This window comes from Mustela lutreola, chromosome 5 (assembly GCF_030435805.1).
Source record: "Mustela lutreola isolate mMusLut2 chromosome 5, mMusLut2.pri, whole genome shotgun sequence".
In the NCBI taxonomy this organism is placed as follows: Eukaryota; Metazoa; Chordata; class Mammalia; order Carnivora; family Mustelidae; genus Mustela; species Mustela lutreola.
Window position 1 is genome coordinate 51,095,590 of NC_081294.1, and position 16,035 is coordinate 51,111,624.

At 39.5% G+C, this 16,035-nt stretch overlaps 1 protein-coding gene and 1 long non-coding RNA gene across 3 annotated transcripts in view; one reads left to right on the forward strand and one right to left on the reverse strand.

Moving 5' to 3' along the window:
* The window catches only part of LOC131831863 (uncharacterized), a 105,103-nt gene that overhangs the window by 67,181 nt on the left and 21,887 nt on the right, over positions 1–16,035 (forward strand). The window contains exons 3-4 of the long non-coding RNA XR_009353829.1: positions 4,213–4,362; positions 7,828–7,916. This is a non-coding gene — a long non-coding RNA (uncharacterized LOC131831863). The remainder of the gene's footprint in view (positions 1–4,212; positions 4,363–7,827; positions 7,917–16,035) is intronic.
* ATP10B (ATPase phospholipid transporting 10B (putative)) overlaps positions 1,125–16,035 on the reverse strand; it is a 169,655-nt gene continuing 154,744 nt past the window's right edge. For both annotated transcript variants that reach the window (XM_059174217.1, XM_059174218.1), the window contains 3 exons: positions 15,189–15,293; positions 9,011–9,198; positions 1,125–3,913 (listed from right to left, as the gene is read on the reverse strand). In XM_059174217.1, the coding sequence (XP_059030200.1) occupies positions 3,451–3,913; positions 9,011–9,198; positions 15,189–15,293 (756 nt within the window). In that variant the 3' untranslated portion in view covers positions 1,125–3,450. The remainder of the gene's footprint in view (positions 3,914–9,010; positions 9,199–15,188; positions 15,294–16,035) is intronic.

The window sequence follows — 16,035 nt, forward strand, 5'->3', positions numbered from 1 at the left end:
CTCCATTTTGTGGTGGTGGTGGTTTGGTATGTTGCAGAAGCTAACTGAAATAATGGAGCATAATATTACCTACCTTGGAGGGTTGCTGTGAGGTTTCCATGATGATGTACATTAGTCTAGTGTCAAACACACAGTGAGCTAGTGTGGTTGTTACTCTTAACATTACCGTAGGGGCATTTACTCTTTCTTATTTAGGTTATAGTCATTCTGACCTTTCTTTTCTTTTCTTCTTCTGTATACCAAACTCTTTCTTTTCAGGGCTTTTTTTTTTTTTTTTTTTAAAGATTTTATTTATTTATTTGACAGAGATCACAAGTGACAGAGAGGCAGGCAGAGAGAGGAGGAAGAAGGCTCCCTGCCGAGCAGAGAGCCTGATGCCGGACTCGATCCCAGGACCCTGGAATCATGACCTGAGCCAAAGGCAGAGCCTTAACCCACTGAGCCACCCAGGCACCCCCTTTTCAGGACTTTGGTAGTTAATTCTCTCCATCTGGAATAGCCCTTCCCTGCCGTATTATCATGGTTAAAGCCTTTTCTGGGAACACCCTTCCCTTCTTTTTCATTCTTCTTTCTTTTCATAGAGTTCAATGGTCTCATTTATCTATTTCCTTAATTACTAGCTTCCCTTCTAGTTGTCTTCCCTTCTAAGTTGTAAATCCCCTGAGGGCAGGAGATGGGCCCATTTTTTTCTCCTATTTTATCCTTGCTGCCTAACACAGTGCTGTGTACAGCAGGCACCCACTTGATCTTTTCCAAAGGAGTGTAAGGAGGCACCTGAATCAATCTGGGTTGGAGGTTGGTGTCAAGCTTCCATCAAGAGGAGGGTAGCCAGGCTAGAGTTTCAGACAGAGGAGACTCTGTGTGCTTCTGCTTCTAATTCTTATAGCCATTTTGGTTTGTGTCACACTCTCTTGTTAGATCAAACATGTTCCTGATACTCTGTCTGACAAGGTATGAGCTTCTTTTAAGATAGGAACTGAATTTCTCACAGCACACAGCACATGACCAGGCACCTACTAGGAGCTTAACAGAAGTTTATTGGAGAGATAAATGGATGGACAGACTACTAAATAAATGAATGAATGCAAGAAGGATGGACGGATGGATGAGAGGGTACTCAGAAATGCAGGCAATTATGGAAAACAATGTTTATTTTTTTTCTCATAAAGGATAACACATTTCCAGTCAATCAGTAAAAGGTCATAAAAGTATAAAAGTATACTAAGTACAATCATTAGCATAATGTTATAGGAAAAGTTGTTATAACCTTTTCCCTTAAGATGGCATGTTGGATGGTCACAGCTAGTTTGGTTTCAAAGAGGGGCAAGAGTAGGTGACTAGTTGTCTCAGGTGTCCCAGGATTGAGGAGTTTCCTAGGATGAGGGCCCTTCAGTGCTAAAACTTGGAAAATCCCAGGCAATCTGGGATGGTTTGATCATGCAAGAAAGAACACAACATCACAATGTTGGGTATGGTTTGACATATAGGTTTAGTGGTCATTTTCACAAGTTTCCTATTACCTTGTTTCCCCTTAGCTCTGAAATGAAATCCCTGTGTTACTATTGAGGGTGTTACAACTTTCAAAATGTTTACATGTTTCCTGCGTATTTTTGACTTGATCCTTATGCCAAACCTGGAAGGTAAGGCAGTTTTAACCTAATTTGCAGGTGTGGCATCTTGCTTCAAGGCTCCTGGCTCTTGGCTCCTAGAGAGTACAGAAGCAAAGACTCAAACCCAGATCTCCTGAGGCCAGTGTTCTTCCCACTACTCTGTTCTTCTCTAAAACAGCCTACTGCTCTCAATCTGGTTTGCGGGAGTGGGCAGGAATCAAATGGGGAAAACAGGGACCCCAAGATCCAAGTTTTGGCTCAATCCTCTCATTTGGAACAATTCCTATCATTACTGCTTTGCCTGCTGTGTTCACCTGCTCCTTCTCTAGCAATCAGCATATAGGATTCTCCTGTTGACCATTATTGGCATCATTATGTGGCACAGTCCGTAAAAGAGATCCAGTGTATTGGTTCCAGGGACACACTGCTTTAAACCATCCCTCCAGTTCAGGCTTGTCCACAGGAAGTTCAGAGGATGAGCTCATTCTGTCCAATTTGATTGTTGAGATATTTTTGTGCATCTTTGCTGAGAAGTTACTCAAGTGATAAGTCAACTTGTGGTGGCTACGACTCTTTGGCTCAAAGACTCGTCACCCCTGTTGCATCCATCACTAATATACAGGGGTTTTTGCTTAATATACAGGTACTACTTTAAGGAGGAGAGGGTTCAGTAGCTTTGTCTGACTTATCCTAAAGACTAGGGATACACTGTCCTTGTCCATAATAGCCCTGAATTCTCCTGATAGCCTCTTGGAATTCTATCATGCATTCTTTCATTTCAGCATTGTTTTGAGCACTTGTACATTTTGGCATTTGTAACCTCTAGGAATAAGAAGTTTCCATAATCTCTTAACCTCTGAAATGAGACTTCCTCTGACTCTCCCTAATATAAATGAAGCATGGGCCAGTGTCTTCCAGCTGGTAAGAATCTGGGATAAGCTTAATGATAGAGTTTAATACTGGACCTGTCCTTTGAGGTGTCCTTGTTTGGGCTTAGAGTTTCTCTATCATACAGGTTTATTCTGGGTCCAGAGGTATGAAAGTCTACCAGTCTTAGATCTGAATAAGGATAAGTACTTCCATTCAAAAATAAATAAATAGCTTAAATAGTACTGCTCCTATTCTCTTGGTACTGACTGTGGACATATGGTCCTTTAGCAAAAGCTTGGGGTCTATAGTGCACCCATTCACTTTTGCATGCTTATGTTGTTGCCTCTTACAATAGCTATGGACCTACAACTCTCAGAAGTGTCTGTGACACTCAGTTCAAACCTAGTTTTAATCTTTAGATGTTTTCTTTGGCTTAGAGACAGAAAGCAGCCCAATTCTCTATGAATGAAAGTGTTGTTAAGCTTGACATAATTACCACTGCAATACATTCAAGATGAAGTACCTTTGTATATGGGTCTCTTCTGAAACTTTAACTTTTGGCATAATAAAATGAGGTGATGGTTTGACAAGCTCAGAAACTTCCATATCCTAAGAGAATGCCTGGGTAGATAGATCTCTTGGAATCTTGGAAAATTATGGCCCTGTTGTGTTGGCCATTGGCTCTACTTACCTAGAAGGTCACAGCAATGTTTCTGGGCTAAAATATTTAACAACTCAATATATTAAAAACATAGTGTTCTTATAAAAATTTCGATGGCGTGATGTGCTGCCTGGCAGCCGGAGAAAGCTAGAGGTTGACTGGTTTCCAGTCCTTTGTCAAAGCCCTTGGGGCCAGCATTTTCTCCAAGGAAGTCAAGCCTGGTTCCTCCATGAAGAGGAAGATTTATGGGTTAATTAGGCCATCAACTGGGTGGCTTCCTCTGGGTTTGTACAGATTTCTGCAGGCCATTCATATGGTCATTGAACTCTGGGATCGGCGATGACTGCCCCTGCTTAAGGGCCTGTCCTCATCAATCTGTCCACCGCTTGAGTAGGCTCCTGAAGCCATTGTTCTGCTAGGCCCCAGAAGAGGGTATTCCCTGGATGAGGGTTTAGCTGAGGAGTCCCCTGGGCATGGGTGATCCTTCAGATGGTCTCTGCTGCATTTCTCTCCATGTAGCACCCAATCCTCCTTGCACTTCCGCTTGGGAGGGCTAGAGCTCTTTGGGCTACTGGCTCTGAAGTCTTGTTCTGGGACAGGTGGCACTGGATGGTGGGTGCGCTGAGCCTCTCCAGGAATAGGGACAGGCCTCCGTCTGCTCCTCCAGCTCTGTATTTCTAGGTCTCTTTTGTCTGTGGGGAGTTTGTCGATTTTCTGAGCTTTTAAGATCAGGGACTTCCCGTAAGTCCCTTGTAGAGATAGGAAAAAGTACCTGGTGGGAGACAACACAATAAAAGTACTTTTTTTTTGTGGACTTTTTGAATTTCAGCATTGGAAAGGGCCTTAGAATCCAATTCCCCACACAGGGCAAGATCCTCTTTGTTACAGTCCTGACTGTTGGCTATCAAATCTAGGCCTGGGTACCTCTGGTAATGGGGGATTCAACAACAACAAAATATAATAGCTAACATTTATTGTGTGTCTGAGCTATCCTAAGTGTTTTAGATATTAACTCATTTCATTCTTCCAACAATCTTGTGCAGTGTGTACTTTTGTTTCCCCTGTGTACAGATGAGTAAAACTGAGGCACCAAGGGATTAAGTGATTTGTCCAGAGCCACACAATGACAGAGCTGTGATCAGAACTGAGCACTCTGGATCCCAAGGCTTTTAATTACCATGTGAAGGTGGTCCATTCTATTTCTGGGATATTCTAATTCAGGTAAATGTATTTGCTTTGTAATATCAACCCTTTGTGGAACTAATTTTTAAGTAGTTTCTAAATACATATTTTCCCTGAATCTATGGACTGACTTGACAGCATCACCGTATTATCACTATTTTCTAGATGAAAAAACTGAGGACCTAAGTGAGGTCCTAATTGACCTAACTGAGGACCTAATGACCTCCCTGATGGTTAACTCAAGTGTTCCTTTGTTTCTGCCAAGTTGAAGGTGGACTCTGGGAGTCTCTGTGTTTGAATCTTTTCTCTAGTCCAAGTTTAGGGAAGAAAGGAGTGGGGTGGTGAGTAAAACTATATGGTGTATGGACAAAGAATCACATCATGATACTGGGCAATTCATGCTCCCTCTTTTGGTGTCAATTTCTTAACCTAAAATGTAATTCAACTGGTCAGGAGAAAACTCATGGTCTTTTCCAAAAATAATTCTTTAAAAAGTTTTATTTCTAAAGCCTTATAGAAAGGCTCCATCCTTCCACTATTGTCTAAAAGCTTTAGGGTGACCTCACAGTGGGCAAGGGTTTCTGAAGACAACAGTAGGTCCAATGGAATAAGATAAAATTTCCCTTTTTCTTTCCATCTCACCCAGTGAGGCAGTACAGGTGGCCATGTATATGTTTCAGAAATTGAAAGATTCAATTTCTTGGAAATTTAAGCCTTTCCCTCAAGTTATCACTTTCTTTTCTCCATCCATTTATTTAACAAATACCTGTAAAGGCCCTACAATAAGCCAGGCCCAAAGGGATCAAACTGTGAACAAGACAAGGTTCTTGCTTTTATGTAGCACATAAATAGACTTTTATAAATGGAGAGAGAATGAAAAGTGTCAAACACCTGATCTGGTGTGAGAGCCCTTCCTTGAGAAGAAAACATTTAAGCTGAGGACTGAGAGACGTGTAGGAGGTAGTCAGGCAAAGAGGGGATGAGAACAAAATCCTGCATACAATGGCTGCAGTATGGAAAGTGAGGATAAGAGTTGGGGAATATGAGACAGAGGGTTTGGTAGGGCCAGAGCAGGAAGGGACTGTAGCCATATCTTGGGTTTTTGTGCTTTATTGTGAGGGCCTTGAGATGCTCTTGGGTGGGGGGTGGGACATAAACAGATGACAAGATTATACTTTGACACAATGATAATGGATTAGAGCAAACCCATTAGGAGACTGCTGAAGTAATTTGGGGTAAAAAGATTAGAAATGGAAGTAGTAGATGGATTTGATAAATTCTAGGGGCTAAACCCATCTGTTCTTCTGACAAGTCAGATATGAGGTGATAGGTGGTATTAAGGATAACTCCCAGGAGTTTGTTCTGTCCTGGTCCTAAGTGGGTAGCATTTGATGGAGAGAACTCTGGAAGAGACCTATTTCTTTGATGGTGGTGCTATTGATAGAGGATGGATCATGAATTAAATTACAGATGTCTGTTTCCTCAGAGTAAACGTGCCTCATGGTGGTGATGATAGGTAGCTAGAAAGATACATCTGGAATTCAGAAGAGAGGAATTTATACTGGAATAGGAATTTATACTAGGAATTTATACTGGAGATTCATCTATTAAAAATGATACTTAACTTCACAATAGTGGTTGCTATGTCTATGGAGACAATATAAAGTTAGAAGACAGAAGAACCTATGACCAAGGCTAGACATCCACTATGTCAAGAACACGAACCAGCAAAGGAAGCAAAGAAGTTGGAGAAAAACCAACAGAGTGTCGTGTTACTGAAGCCAAGGAAAGAGTGTTCAAGGATAGTTATCCTCCCTTATAGCTAATTAAGACACTGCTTTGTGTTGTAAACTTAGTGCAGTAGTTTCTTTTGTTTTATCTGTAAAATAATTTACATGTTCCTAGTTTAAGAGAATCTGTACACTTCTTTTATATTGCTTGAATTAATTAGACCAAGATAAGTGAGGTCACAGCTAGTGACCCAATTATCACAAGCTTGGTGTGTGAAATCAATCACCATTATGATAAATGTAGCCTACAACTTTAAGTGAATGAGTAGTTTTCTGTGGCATTCTTTCACGTAGATTTCTATACAAAACATTTATTTTTCCAAGATTATGAGTCTATAGTCCTTGGAACTATTAAAATAATCTTTATCAGAGGAAATATCTGCTTTTCTTAGTAAATGATGAAAAAGAACAGAGATTTAACTTGTGCGCTATGTTAATTAGCAAGCAAATATTTGTTAACTTTTTCCTAACTTGTCCCTTATCTGTTATAACAAGCTCTAATGCTGAAGGCTTGTCTTTTCAAAAACAGTTGTCAACAGTCTTGATACTTGTCAAATATCCTCAGCAACCTGACTGGTTTTGGCTCTAGGTGTTTCCCACCCAAGGGTAAGACAAAGAATATAGGCTGATGACTTTCTTTCCATACCCTAAATATGATATGGAACAGGGGGGCTCAGTCCTTGGCTAGTGGTGATCATACTTGTGTTTAACCCAAAAGTGTGAACAAAAGTACTTAACCCACATTTTGATGCCCCTTTCCATGAGCTTACATTCTTAATGGTCTTTCCCAAGGGGCTGGGCCGAAGAAGGGGTGGGGTGGGGTGGGCAATGCATCCTCTGAGGCTTGTACTTGTTTTTAATTGCTTCCTGTTCTTCACTCCAGGCCCTTTTTCAAAACTTGTCACTTCCTTGTATTATGGTCACAGTTCTACTGGAATTGTCTGTTGGATTGCAGGTTTCTTAAGAAAAAGGGTCCTTTTTTTTTTTTTAAAGATTTTATTTATTTATTTGACAGAGAGAAATCACAAGTAGATGGAGAGGCAGGCAGAGAGAGAGAGGGAGGGAAGCAGGCTCCCTGCCGAGCAGAGAGCCCGATGCGGGACTCGATCCCAGGACCCTGAGATCATGACCTGAGCCGAAGGCAGCGGCTTAACCCACTGAGCCACCCAGGCGCCCGAAAAAGGGTCCTTTTTTATTCCCCTTTCTTTTCTAACCTGGATTGCTCATTTGTCTCAGAATGAAGCCTATGTGACAGGAACTGTGCTAAGTATTGGTAATATAAGGATAAGGAGCATACCTTCTGTCCAGAAATTAATGGTCACACAGAGATAGACGATTTATAACAAATGGCTACAGGCAGTGACAGAGACACACCCAGGTGAGGCGAACATGTAAGAGAGCGGAATGTATTTCCACTTGAAGGTGGGTGAAATCATGGAAGGGTTGGAATTGGTCACGTCTGAAATGTCAAAAGATGAGGAAGTTTGGTAATAGAGAGTACATTCCAAATAGAAGGAACAGCCTGAATAAGAGCAAGAAGGTGAGGAGACCTGGGCCTTCAGAGAAGTAAAAGAAGCTTGGTAGTGTGAAGCCCAAAGTTTGAAGTAGGGAATTGAGGGAGGAATGAGGCTGTAGAGACCAGCAGGAGCCAAGCAGGGAGGTCATGCACACAGAGTGTATTCAGAATACAACTGATATTTGTGTTTCTATCTAGGTATCTTCAGCCTTCAACCTTGCATCAGAGGCACATCAGAAATCAAGGTTCTGAGCTGGCTTAGGACAAAGAAATGGAGACCAACCTAGGTAAGCAAGCTGCCACATTTATTAAAGGAAGTATGACTGGCTACGGCTCTCTAATTTTGGATTAGAGAAAGTTCTGCACAATGTTGAGATAGTCTGTTTACTACAGTTTATGATGATAAGGTGGCTGAATTTCAGTGCTCAGAGTGGTGAGATCTTAAGGATGGAGAGGGGCTAAGTCCTGCACACACGTACATGTTCAAGTTCACTGACTGTTCTAACTCGAGTATGGGCTGCGGAACAGAACACTGGCCACAAAATTGGGAGAATCCAGTTCGTTCCCACTGTGGTTTTTGGTGGACTTATAGAAACATTAGGGTCCTTCCTGGGATGAGCAAGTGGCCCTAGAACTATAGCTCTGCCTAACATCTAGTTGATGGCAAAAGCAAAACAAAGTGCTAGATAGTGTGTAGCAAGAATGAGCTTCAAGGAAATGCAAGGCATTGTTGTTGCTATTCTTCTGGAAAAGTAAAATGCAGGTTTCGGCCAGAAATGTTAGAAATAGTCTTTGGGCTGGAATGCTTTATTGGCTAATACATATTTTTTTATATGTAATAAAGTTGAATTATTTTAAAAAGTGGGCTATTTCATGCAAAATTTGAATTTCTGAAAGAAGTCTAAAGCTCTGGAATGCTGAGACTTGATCTTTTGTGGTGACAATGATAGGGAGAAGCTGAGAAGGTCTTTCTCCCCATGTCTGTACTATACCTGGTTTGCTGCAGTTGTGTGCCTGTCCCTATAGTTATTAGAGTTATGAGACTCCTGGGCTAGTAAAGGACCATGGAACTTTTCCAAACAATCCCTTATACACAACAAAATTTGTAAGGCAGTAGGGCAGGAATTATCATTTTATAGGTGTCACAACTGAGGCCATGCCAGTTGGTGACTTTGCTACTCTGTGGCTGACCTGGGATCACAGTCCCTCTTATTTGCCTTCTAATTCATTATTCTCTTTGATCTAATATCCCGTTTTTGAAACAACAGTCTCAAGGTTCCCAGCAGGAGTCAAACTCCTGACTCTTGGCTTAGGAAAATAGCTTATTAAGGAGGGGGTAACATTTGTGGTTCTAGGAAGAAAACAATCAATGTGCTCAAACCTTGGGAGAAGAGCCATGACCGGTGTGAGGAAACAGACGAGGTAGAAAGTGGGGTCTGAGAGCTGGCCTTCCATCACCCAGTAGGGATTGGTGGGACTGTTGCAGATGACGCAGGTGGCATTGTAAACGAGGGATACCACAAAATACATCAGGAAGCTGCCTATGAGAACAAGCCCGTGGATAATGGTCTGTGGAAGGAAAGGAAAAGTAAACACTGTTGAAACTATAGCTTAGATCAGGGGGCAGTGAAATCATGGCACAAACTTTTGTTTTAAACTTTTTTGGAGGGGGAATGCAACACACACATAAAAAATTCAAAAAAAACCATGCAGTTTAATGGAGCATTAGAAGCAAATACCACCAATATCTGGGTGATACTGCTATCACCCAGAATTTGAACATACTTAAAGAACCCCTAAAGATTCTGTCTCACCCTTGAATTTGGTGATACTTACAAGCCATTCTTTGTAGTTTCACTGCCTATATACTCTGCTTTTCAAATGTTAGATAAATAAAATCCTGTTTGGTGTGAGGAATCCATTTTTTCCACATGCTGGCAGTTTATTCATGTTCAAAGCAATGGTGTGTCCTGTTGTCCGATCTTATTTTGTCCTATTTTTGTGTTCTTTTACCCATTCTTATCTTCTTTTAAACTTGATTATTTTGTACAATTTCATTTTCTCCCTTTACTGGTTTGAAAGCTGTGTACTCCATTTCTGTTCTTTCACTGATTACTCAATAAATGATAATAAGCAATCTTAACTTACTATAGTCTAAAGTATGTAACTACTTTTCCCTACTCCTGAATCATACAAGGGCTTTAGAGCACTCTAACTCTGTTTCCCTCCCTCCTGACTTAAATCTTATTGCTACTGCATATTTTCATTCTATCCTCTTTCAAAGCAGACAAGTCATTATTGTAGTTGAATGTCATGTCAGTGAAAACTGACAGTTACTAAAATTCATGTTAAATTTCTACCCAAGAAAGAGAGTGTCTGGCTTCGAGCACTTTCAAAAGGGAAATACACGTTCTCATAATGATTTTTAGTAACCGACTCCTTTTCCAAGAGCACCAGAAATTACAAGTAACGACTGGTTTAGCTGGTCTAGAAATGCTTTGGGCGGGTTAATACTGCTGAATGGGGAGTGAAAGAAAAAGGTCCGGTCTTTGAAAGCAGATGCATGCAGTGCTCTGAGAAGGTGGGCTGAGGAATCAAGGTACAGAATCTTTAGTTCATCACCTATGCGATACACAGTCGAGGCCTGATTGTACTTTTCAGGGCCTTTTGAAGGGCTAAAAAAAATCTGGTGGTTAAGAGGGTGGTAGATAGTAGAATTCCTCTTGGAAAATGTCTTGAGCTAGTTTTCTTTTATTTAAATGTAATTAAATTGTAAAATATTTCAAGCAAACAGATAGTATACCTCATATACCCAACATCCAGCTTTATCAATTTTAACTATGTCATATGTCCTCCAGTTTTCATTAAAGAAATTTAACATATACAATTAAAGTACCCATGATTCCCTTGCAAATGTTCTCTCTTCAGTCTTGAATGTAAATTCAGTGGTTCACCATTCTTACGCATATTTTATACATACATGTTTATGAATGCGTCTTTAACTTTTCTCACTAGACCTAATGCTTTGGAATGCCATCTTTGTTGATGGATCTGGCTTTCGTTATTTAACTGTTCTATTATATGAATATGCCACAATTTATTTTCCTGTTGATGAACATTTAGGCTTTTTCCTTTTTTTCTCTTCCTGCTATTAGGAACAATACTATAATAAGCATTCTGAAAGACATCTCTGTATATACACATGTAAAAGTATTTTCAGGGTGCATTATACTTAAAAGTGGAATTGCGTCCTAGCAGGTGAGTACTTAAACTCCTCCAGCTATTTTTTTTTTTTTTTTTACAGAGTTTATTTATTTATTTGACAGACAGGGATCATAAGCAGGCAGAGAGAGGAGGAAACAGGCTTCCGGCAGAGTAGAGAGCCTGATACGAGGCTCTCTAGAGATCATGACCTGAGCTGAAGGCAGATGCTTTAACCCACTGAGCCACCCAGGCGCCCCAACCTCCAGCTATTTTCAAACTGCTCTCTAGATTGGTGGCATCAGCTTATAGTTTGTGGTCTACTACCAGGATATGAAAGTTCCTTGGTTGGGTTTTCTCAGCTTTCACATACTTCTGAGTTAATTTGTCAATAATTTATTTAGAATTTTTATATCTCTGTTCATTTAGTCAGATGGGTCTATAATTTTCTCTCCTTGAACTTTCTGTGCCTATTTTGGTATCAGGATTATTTTAGCCAATTTCTTTAATGGTGACTGATTTAATCAGGTTTGCTAAATGACCTTGGTTATGTTCTGGTAAATTTTACATGTAAAGAAATTACCAACTTGTTTTAAGTTTTCAAAACATACCTAAAAATTTTATCTATAATTACCAGTCATTCTCATATTTTTGTGGTGTTTGGTGTCTTCTCTTGGATCAGGTTTGCCAGAGATTAGTTTTTTTAGTTAAAATTTCAGTTAGCATACAGTACAATATTAGTTTCAGGTGTGTGATACAGTGATGCAACAAGTCCAGACAACCCCCAGTGCCCATCACAAGTGCTCTCCTTAATTCCCATCAGCTATTTAACCCATCCCTCAACCACTTCCCCTCTGGTAACCATCAATTAGTTCCCTATAGTTAAGAGTCTGTTTCTTTGTTTGCCTTTTCTTTTGCTTGTTCGTTTTGTTTCTTAAATTCCGCACAAGTGTGGTATTTGTCTTTCTCTGACTGACTGACTTCGCTTAGCATATACTCCCTAGATCCTATCCCTATTGCTGCAAATGGCAGGATTTCATTCTTTTTTTAAGGCTGAGTAACAGAGATTAGTTTTTATTAGGGTTTGGAAGAACTCCGTTTTGGTTTTATTGATCCTTTCTCTTAAGTTCCTTGAATTGGATTCTTGTTTTTTATCTTTTTGTTTTTTAATAATGAAAGTATTAGCTTCATCCCACAAGTTTGCATATATGGTATTTAAAAAAAATTTTTTTTCAATTTATTTATTTTCAGAAAAACAGTATTCATTATTTTTTCACCACACCCAGTGCTCCATGCAATCCGTGTCCTCTATAATACCCACCACCTGGTACCCCAACCTCCCACCCCCCTGCCACTTCAAACCCCTCAGATTGGTTTTCAGAGTCCATAGTCTCTCATGATTCACCTCCCCTTCCAATTTACCCCAATTCCCTTCTCCTTTCTAACACCCCTTGTCCTCCATGATATTTGTTATGCTCCACAAATAAGTGAAACCATATGATAATTGGCTCTCTCTGCATATATGGTATTTTTATAGTCATTCAGCAATAGTTTCCATCATGATTTACTCTTGACCTCATGGGTTATTTAGAAGTACATTTTGAAACTTCCAGGCATGTTAGGTTTGTTTGACTATCTTTTTATTGTTTGTTTTTAATGTAAATGCATTGTCAGAAAAGATGATTATGATTCTTTCAAATTCCTGTAAGAGTTTAGAATTTGGTCCTTCAGTTTTTGGTACATGATCTGTGTGTTTTTGAAAAGATGCATGTTTACCAACTACATTAGATCAAATGTGATAATTTCAGGCTTTTATATTCTTTCTATTTGATCTGTTTCTGATAGGGTTGTATATAAACCTCACACTACAATTGTGAATTTGTCTATTTGTCCTTATGTCTGCTGGACAAAAAAATCCAGTTTGATAATTTTTGCTTTTAATAGGTGAATTAAATCCATTAACATTTATTATGAGTAATAATAAATGATAGATTTGGATTTATTCTGAACATCTTATTTTGTGGTTTTTTTTGGGGGGCTATCATTTTTCTTTGCTCTTAACTTTTTATCTTTCCTACACCATACAGAATTGATAGTTTCCTATTTCCCTCTTATTTCTTTCTATTTATTTATGGATAAATCTTAAGTTTTAAAGATACATTTTCAAGTATTAAGAGACCTTAAGTTTTGAGACACTCTAAATAAATATGGACATTTATGGAAAAATTGATAGTTAAATACACATTTCTTATTAATGATGCAGATAAATACATATTCTCTTATTAATGAAGATTTTAGCATAAATTGCCTATTGAACAATCCTTTCTTGTTGTTATTTCTTACAGTTTGGCTTTTATGTTCTTATAGAAGTATGTTTCTTCTTTTGCTGAGGGTCTGGGAGTAGCAACCTTACAATGTCTGTTTATCTGAAAATGTCATTGATTTTGCCCTGGTTCTAAGTGATGTGTAACTGTTTGTTATTTCCCCTCAGGTCTTTGAAGATAATTATTCCATTGTTTTCTAGCTTCTATTGTTTGTCAGTTTAACAACTATTCCTTTTCAAGTAAGCTGTCCATAGCCTCTGGTTGACTTTAAGATTGTTTCTTGTATGCTATACACTTTCACTGTGATATATCCAAGTGATATGTTCAGATTTATTTTAATTTTCTGTTATTATCTCTTCAGATACTGCTTCTCTACCATTTTTTTCTTCTTCTTCTATGACCTCTCTTATGCGGATGCTGGAGCCATTTATTCTAGCCATTATTCCTTTGAATTACTTTATCATATTTGGTGGCATTCCGGATGATTTCCCAATCATATCTTCAATCTGGTAGTTTACTATTTGTCAGAGTCCAATCTAGTGTGGATCCCACAAAATGCATCCTTAATTTCAGTGACAAGATTGCTCATTTTGAAGAATTTTATGTTTCCTCAGCTTGGTTCAGTTCCCAGTATTAAAATCGTCTTTGACCCTTACCTCTCTTCCTCATGGCTTCTGATAAAACTGGAATTCCAAATAGCATGTCCTTGTCAACTTTTCTTTAGCTTGCTTTCTTGAGTGGGCTACTCTAGCCAAGACCTTGAACCTAGCAGTGAACAGGGCTCCAATCTTCCTTACCCCATAAGAACCAGACTCCCCACTGCCACATTCAATTTCTTGTCCTAGATTCTGGAAAGCCTTCAATTTGAGCCAGGCCAGTACCTCTCGCTCCTTTGCCTCACTGTTTTTCAGCCTCTTCTGTTGCTGGTGCTTCTTGAAGAAATTTATCCTGTGCTTAAGATTGACTATAACTTTTTGGTTTTATCACTTTGTTCTGTTTGTCTTTGGCATGAATTGGAACACAGGGTGTCTGTGATCTGGAAGTTTCCTTGGGTGGCTCCTACTAGCTCTCACGTCGTACAGGTGGATCTAATTTAATTAACATCCATTACTTTACAATAAATGTATATCAAGTGATTATCCTGTGACCTTAAACTTGTTGAGGAATAATTACAGCACTGTATAAGATTAACCACTAGCCCCCAAAACATACAGAGTGCTCTGGGATGTTAGATAAGATGATACATTAAAAATAGGTATCTGCTATATGATTTTAAGCTCTTTGTTTTTGTAATTATAACTGGCTATAAGAATTTAATGAAAAATCTGGCATTACCTTTTAAGATACTGAGATATGATATTTGGACATGCTTGAGGTGTGCTCACATGAAGGTAGCCTTCTAATCTTTTACCCTGAAATTAAATGGAGAGCATGTGCTTCCCTAACACAGCCTTAAGTCCAGTTAGGCTACTGTTGTCCTTGTCCTTATCTCCAAAATACCCTAAAAGCTTTTAACCCCAAATACCTAATTTTTGCAATGAATTGTCTTATAGTTTTATAGGCCTAATTTTCATAATCCTGGATAGATGATAAGCAAGTTGAGGCTAAGCACTTTATCTTTTATACCTGGCTCATCCCTCTACAAGTGGGACACAGGTAGGAGTTCAGGAGTTGCTTTTTTATTATTATGTTCAATTAGCCAGCATATAGTACATCAGTAGTTTTTGATATAGTGTTCAACAGTTCATCAGTTGTGTATAACACCCAGTGCTCATCACCGCACATGCCCTCCTTAATACCTATCACCCAGTTACCTCCCTCCTGCTCCCTTCTGTAACCCCCAGTTTGTCTCCCAGAGTCCAGGTTTGTCTCCCTGTCTGATTTCTTCCCATTCAGTTTTCTCTCCCTTCCCCTAAGGCCCTTATGTTCCACATAGGAGAGAAACTGTATGATCATTCTTTCTCTGCTTGACTTCTTGAGTGGATCAATGATACAGAGTAAAACAACTCAAATATAAGCACTTGAGGTGCTTACCCAAGTCTTCATTTCCATTGCCTGGTGCAAGAGAATTGTGGTGAGGGAGATGGTATTGATGGGTGTCCCAAAGGTAAAGACATCAATATCAGAATCCTTGTAGGTCTGCAGAGAAGGAAAAAGCAAGCACTGTTAGATGTGCCCTGGGATTCAAGGTGGGTGTTGTGGGAGGGGAAGGAATGAAGAGAAGATATGCAGCTGCCGTCCGTGGGGAACTGACCCAAGGAACAGACAAGATGAGGAGTGAGTTAATATGGCTAAATTCTTTGGAAACACATTTGTGGCACAATCCACGATGGTTATTCCAGAACATTGTGGAATGACTGAACCAGCAGGCACAATGACAAATGCTTAAGATACTTCTGTGTCTACCTTCAAGGAGGTTATAGTCTACTAGGCAGGGAAAATGTGGTACAATTAAGGGGATAAATGATATAATGGTACAGGGTATACAGAACACCCTGGGGGTACAGAAGAGAAGATAATCAGTTGAGACCATAATAAGAGAAGTTTATCTCTTGAAAAGAGAGGAAAGGCAGGCCAGGCAAAGGTGAGAACTTTAGGATGAAAAGTTCAAATAGGCCCAGAAGGTAGGTGTGCTGAGCACAGAGTAGGGGCAAAAAATAACCAAGAAAGGCAAGCAGAGTCCCAGAGAAGGAAAGGAAATTCCATAGGAAGCACAAATAGGAAATTCAAATGAAGCACAAAATGACTGCCTCCTTGACCCATCTTGTCACTAACTACAAAAGAATGCACTTACCCTACCTTCTGGTACCCTATCCAGGAGAAATAGAGCTATGCTTGACTATCTAAATTCCCACTCTTTAAACTGGGAACCTTACTGAGA